The sequence below is a fragment of the Mandrillus leucophaeus genome, unplaced genomic scaffold (genome assembly GCF_000951045.1).
Source record: "Mandrillus leucophaeus isolate KB7577 unplaced genomic scaffold, Mleu.le_1.0 Scaffold43, whole genome shotgun sequence".
Classification (NCBI taxonomy): Eukaryota; Metazoa; Chordata; class Mammalia; order Primates; family Cercopithecidae; genus Mandrillus; species Mandrillus leucophaeus.
In genome coordinates, this window is record NW_012104587.1 from 3,758,616 (window position 1) to 3,763,781 (window position 5,166).

Genomic DNA, 5,166 nt, shown 5'->3' on the forward strand with positions numbered 1-5,166 from the left:
TTTTTTTTTTTGTATTTTTAGTAGAGACAGGGTTTCACCATGCTGGCCAGGCTAGTTTTGAACTCCTGACCTCAGGTGATCCACCCATCTCGGCCTCCCAAAGTGCTAGGATTATAGATGTGAGCCACCACGCCCAGACTTTTTTTATTTTTTGAGACGGAGTATCACTCTGTCACCCAGGCTGGAGTGCAGTGGCACGATCTCAGCTCACTGCAAGCTCCACCTCTCTGGTTCAAGTGATTATCCTGCCTCAGCTTCCTGAGTAGCTGGGATTACAGGTGCGCACCACCATGCTCAGCTAATTTTTGTATTTTTAGCAAAGACGAGGTTTCACAATGTTGGCCAGGCCAATGTTGAACTCCCAACCTCAGGTGATCTGCCTGCCTCAGCCTCCCAAAGTGCTGGGATTACAGGCGTGAGCCACAGTGCTTGGCCAGAGTTCGTATTCTTTCCATCTTGCTGCAGGTTTGAAATTTGTTAACATAAAATATTGGGAGAAAATTAATTTTTTAGAAGTGTGAAAATTTGTAAATCTGAAAGTCTTTTGGCTGAATTATTGCTGGGCGCTGGGAAGCAGCCGTTTCTCCAGTTTAGTGAGGGACGGCTCCAGGTCTCAGCTTGCCATAGGCCTGAGTATCTCTGCACAGGACTCTCTCTTTGAGTCCCTGCACCTCAGTAGGCCGAAGAAATATTTCCTGAGTGGGCCGAAGGCATTTTCCAGCACGATCTCACCAGTCTCACCAGAACCTCCCATGAGATAGTTTTTTTTCTTTTTTTTTTTTTTTTTTGCAGGGTCTTTCTCTGTTGCCCAGGCTGGAGTGCAGTGGTGCAAACATAGCTCACTGCAGCTTCTAACTCCTGGCCTCAAGAGATCTTCCCACCTCAGCCTCCCAAAGTGCTAAGATTATAGGTGTGAGCCACCTCACCCAGCCTGTGATAAGTTTTATTTTATTTTATTTTGAGACAGGGTCTTGCTCTGTCACCCAGGCCGGAGTGCAGTCGCGTGCTCTCAGCTCACCGCAACCTCTGCCTCCTGGGTTTAAGCCATTCTCCTGCCTCAGCCTCCTGAGTAGCTGGAATTACAGGTGCATGCCACCACACCCGGCTAATTTTTGTATTTTTAGTAGAGACAGGGTTTCACCACGTTGGTCAGGCTAGTCTTGAACTCATCCGCCCACCTCGGCCTCCCAAAGTGCTGGGACTACAGGTGTGAACCACCGTGCCGGCGCTGGGATAAGTTTCATGATTCCCATTTACAGATGTGGAAACTGAGGCCAGGTAACTTGCCCGTGACTGCATAACTAGACCAGAATCCAGGCTGCCTGATTCTCATGCCTGGGCCCCTAACCAGGCCCTAAAATTCCAGACACCCTCCAATCCCCATTCCCAACCACTTAGTGGCCCCCAGTCTCTTTTCAGTACTTTCCCCTAGCTTTAGGGCCTGCCATACGCCTCAGAGCATAGCCATCAGCTGCCCCAGGCCTGCCCTGACTCTAGGGCACACTCCTTCCCCTCCTTCCCCATTCAGCCCAGCCTTGAGGCCTGGGTCCTGCTAAGTGTTGGACCCCCCAGCTAAGAATAAGTGAAACCCCTCTCGGACCTTCCCCTGCTCCCTTTTCATCAGCCTCACCTGGGTGGGCAGCAGGGCACTGGATACCCATGGTGTGCCCTTCGGATCCACTTCCCTCTTCTCCACCCTGCTCTGTGCCAAGACTGGCCACTACAACCTACAGTTACTGAGTTCTCTTTTTTTTTGAGATGGCGTTTCACTCTTGTTGCCCAGGCTGGAGTGCAATGGCGCGATCTTGGTTCACTGCAACCTCCGCCTCCCAGGTTCGTGATTCTCCTGCCTCAGCCTTCCAAGTAGCTGGGATTACAGGTGCCCGCCATGATGCCCGGCTAATTTTTGTATTTTTAGTAGAGATGGGTTTTCACCATGTTGGCCAGGCTAGTCTCAAACTCCCGATCTCAGGTGATCCGCCTGCCTCGGCCTCCCAAAGCGCTGAGATTACAGGCGTGAGCCACTGAGCCAGGATTTTTTTTTTTTTCTTTTTTTGAGACTGGGTCTTGCTCTGTTGCTCAGGGTGGAATGTGATGGTGCAGTCCACCCACTTTGGCCTCCCAAAGTGCTAGGATTACAGGCTTGAGCCATCGCGCCCAGCCAGTTCACTAAATTCTTGGGGTCTCTGGCTGCTGGTTGAATTTGGACAAAGGGAGGCAGGAGAAGGGAGGGAGTGAGGTGGAGGAATTTATTTCCTAGGCTGCCTTTCAGCTCAGCCATGGTCAAGTTCTACCAAAAGCCAGAGCTCCTGTCGAGTAGCGCCACTGCCTCTTCCTGCCTGGGTGGTCTGGGGTTCCTAACAGCTCCTCTCTGCTGTCCAGGTCCTGGGGCACTGCCATTCATTGGTGTGTTCCCTTAGCACTGTGCACGCTTCTGTAAACTGTCCCTTCATTAGTAAAGTCGCTTCATCTACCCCATTTGAATGTCACCTGATTTGTGAAAATGCAGGGAAGACAATCTGGTCTGTAACTGTCTGTGACGCCTTCACTGTTCCCTCCATTCCTAATCCCCCACCTTCTGAACCCCAAGATGACAGATCCAGGCAAGGAGGCCAGCAGCTTACAAAGCTGTCTTTATTGGTTTCTTGCTGCCTCACAGAGCATCAGGGTCTGTCCCTCCTGGGAATGTGGCATTTGAGGAGATAAATACTTATTTTGCCCCCCACACTTCAGTCGGGGGAGGTTTAATAAAAATAGTAATATAATAACAATATAATGACTGTGATCAATAGTAAAATGCCCCCTAGGTTCCCCTAATACACAACTGGTTGAAGCTTCGAGAAAAAGGGCCCCCATTTCTGGGAAGGGCCAGAGTGTGCCGGGAGACCCTCCAGTGGCCCCCACTGGGTACCCATCTCCCACCAAAAAGCCCTTATAAATACCCTCCCCATCCCATCCCTGTCCAGGATTCTCTTCCCCGATGGGAGGATTGGCTGACAGCGTCAGCCCCGCCCACCGCACCCCTCCCCAGAGAAAGGACCCTTCGTTCTCCAGACTCCCTCTCTCTTCCACCTCTCTTTTTGTCTTTCTCCTCTTCATTGCTCCTCCTCTGTCCCTCTCCCCTCTTCCTCTACACGGCTTCTACCTCCTTCCAATTCCTATCACCTCCTCCTCCACTTCCTTCCTCCTATCCTGTCTCTCACCTCCTTTGCCTACATCCTTTCTCTCCTTCTCTATCTTCCCTTCCTCTGGATCACAGTCTGTTTTTCTCACCCAGATGCTGAGCAGAGACCGGGACATGCCCCATCTTGGCCTCAGCTGGGAGTCAGACAGTCCACAGATAAGACCCCCAACCTGTTCCCAGAGACCCAGTCCCTCTCCATCCCTCATCCCAACTCTTACAAGCCTCTGGGGGCTTGGCACTGGACACAAGAGCTTTGGCACAATCACCCCTGGACACCAGGACAAAAGGATCCATTCTATTCCCAATGGCTTAGAAAGGCTGGGGCTGGGAACAGAGAGGTAAGGCAGGGAATCAGGACTGGGAGTCAGGACCCCCAAGTCCTGGGAAACCAGGCAAGCCTTCCAGTCATTGCCCAGCCCGGGCCCTCCCTGAGTCCGAATTTCCATGTCCCGGACCAGCCGGAGTATGGCATTCCTCAAGTTCTTCGCTCCCTCATGTCTTTCTGCCCTGGGATTGGGGTGGGCCCTAACAGAGGGCATCAAGGAGAGCTCTCCAATTCAGGGGATAGGGGGAGGCTTCGGGGCCGTTCTGAGACCTGCAGGAGAAAGAAAGGGAAGTCGGGGGGTAGGCTCAGGGAGGACTCTTTCCTCACAGGGCCAGTGGCTCCTGGAGGCCCCCTTAGTATCATCACCCACTGTATCAGGGCCCCTGGAGGAAACCAGATGTGAGGTGGGGAGTGGAGGTGGTAAAAAGGTCACTGGAAGAACCTGGAGAACTCCTGCTTAACCTTGAATGGATTCAAAGTCCTTTTTTTTTTTTTTTCTGAGACAGAGTTGTGCTCTGTCGCCTAGGCTGGAGTGCAGTAGTGGCATGATCTTGGCTCACTGCAACCTCTCCCTCCCAGGTTCAAGTGATTCTCCTGCCTCTGCCTCCCAAGTAGCTGGGATGACAGGCATGCATCACCATGCCTGGCTAATTTTTCTTTTGTTTGTTTTTTGTTTGAGACGGAGTCTCGCTCTGTCACCCGGGCTGGAGTGCAGTGGCATGATCTCGGCTCACTGCAACCTCCGCCTCCCAGGTTCAAGCAATTCTCCTGCCTCGGCCCCCCAAGTAGCTGGGAGTACAGGCATGCGCCACCAGGCCCAGCTAATTTCTGTATTTTTAGTAGAGACACGGTTTCACCACGTTGGCCATGCTGGTCTCGAACTCTTGACCTCAAGTGATCCGCCCGCCTTGGCCTCCCAAAGTGTTGCGATTACAGGGGTGAGCCACCGTGCCCAGTGAATGTTCATTCACTCCATTCTTCCTTTAGTCGATACACATGCTTCACTCTGGGCAGAAGAACGAAGCCTGACCCCCACCACCAAGGAGCCCACAGTCAAGGGAGGAGAACAGGCACCAGAAGAAACCCATGGCACAGCAGGAGCTGCAAGGATGGTGTGGAGGGAGCGGGGTGGCAAAGGTGGCACCAGCCCCAGGGAGGCAATGACTACCTGACCAAGCGGCCAGGAAGGCTCCTTTGAAGATGGTACCGGTGGGTCACCTGGAGGGCAGTCTGGTGTTGGTGAAGGTGAAGATAGGGACAAGGCATTCAAAACAGAGGGGACTGCAGGGGCGAGAGCCTGCAGGCATGGAAGAGCATGGTGAGCCCCAGGGCTCCGAGCGGCCTGGTGTGACAGGAGTGGGTGCATGTGTGTGCTGGTGACAGTGGGTAAATGTGTATGCTGGATGTGTGGCTGCAGGGGGAACGGGAACCTCTCCAGCTTCTCTTAGGTTTACCCCTGTCCTCATTCAGAATGGATTGCTCCCTCCTCTGATCCCCCCAACTCCCTGCTGTGGACTGAGCCTCTGTTAAGAATCCTAAGAGGGGCTGGGCGCGGTGGCTCATGCCAGTAATCCCAACACTTTGGGAGGCCAAGGCAGGTGGATCACTTGAGGTCAGGAGTCCGAGACCAGCCTGGCCAACATGGTGAAACTCCATC

General features: G+C 53.0%; 1 protein-coding gene across 1 annotated transcript in view; it reads right to left on the reverse strand.

Moving 5' to 3' along the window:
* Positions 1 to 3,436: 3,436 nt before the first annotated feature.
* CDC42BPG (CDC42 binding protein kinase gamma (DMPK-like)) overlaps positions 3,437 to 5,166 on the reverse strand; it is a 21,111-nt gene continuing 19,381 nt past the window's right edge. The window contains exon 38 of the mRNA XM_011993593.1: positions 3,437 to 3,779. Within this exon, the coding sequence (XP_011848983.1) occupies positions 3,723 to 3,779 (57 nt within the window). The 3' untranslated portion in view covers positions 3,437 to 3,722. The remainder of the gene's footprint in view (positions 3,780 to 5,166) is intronic.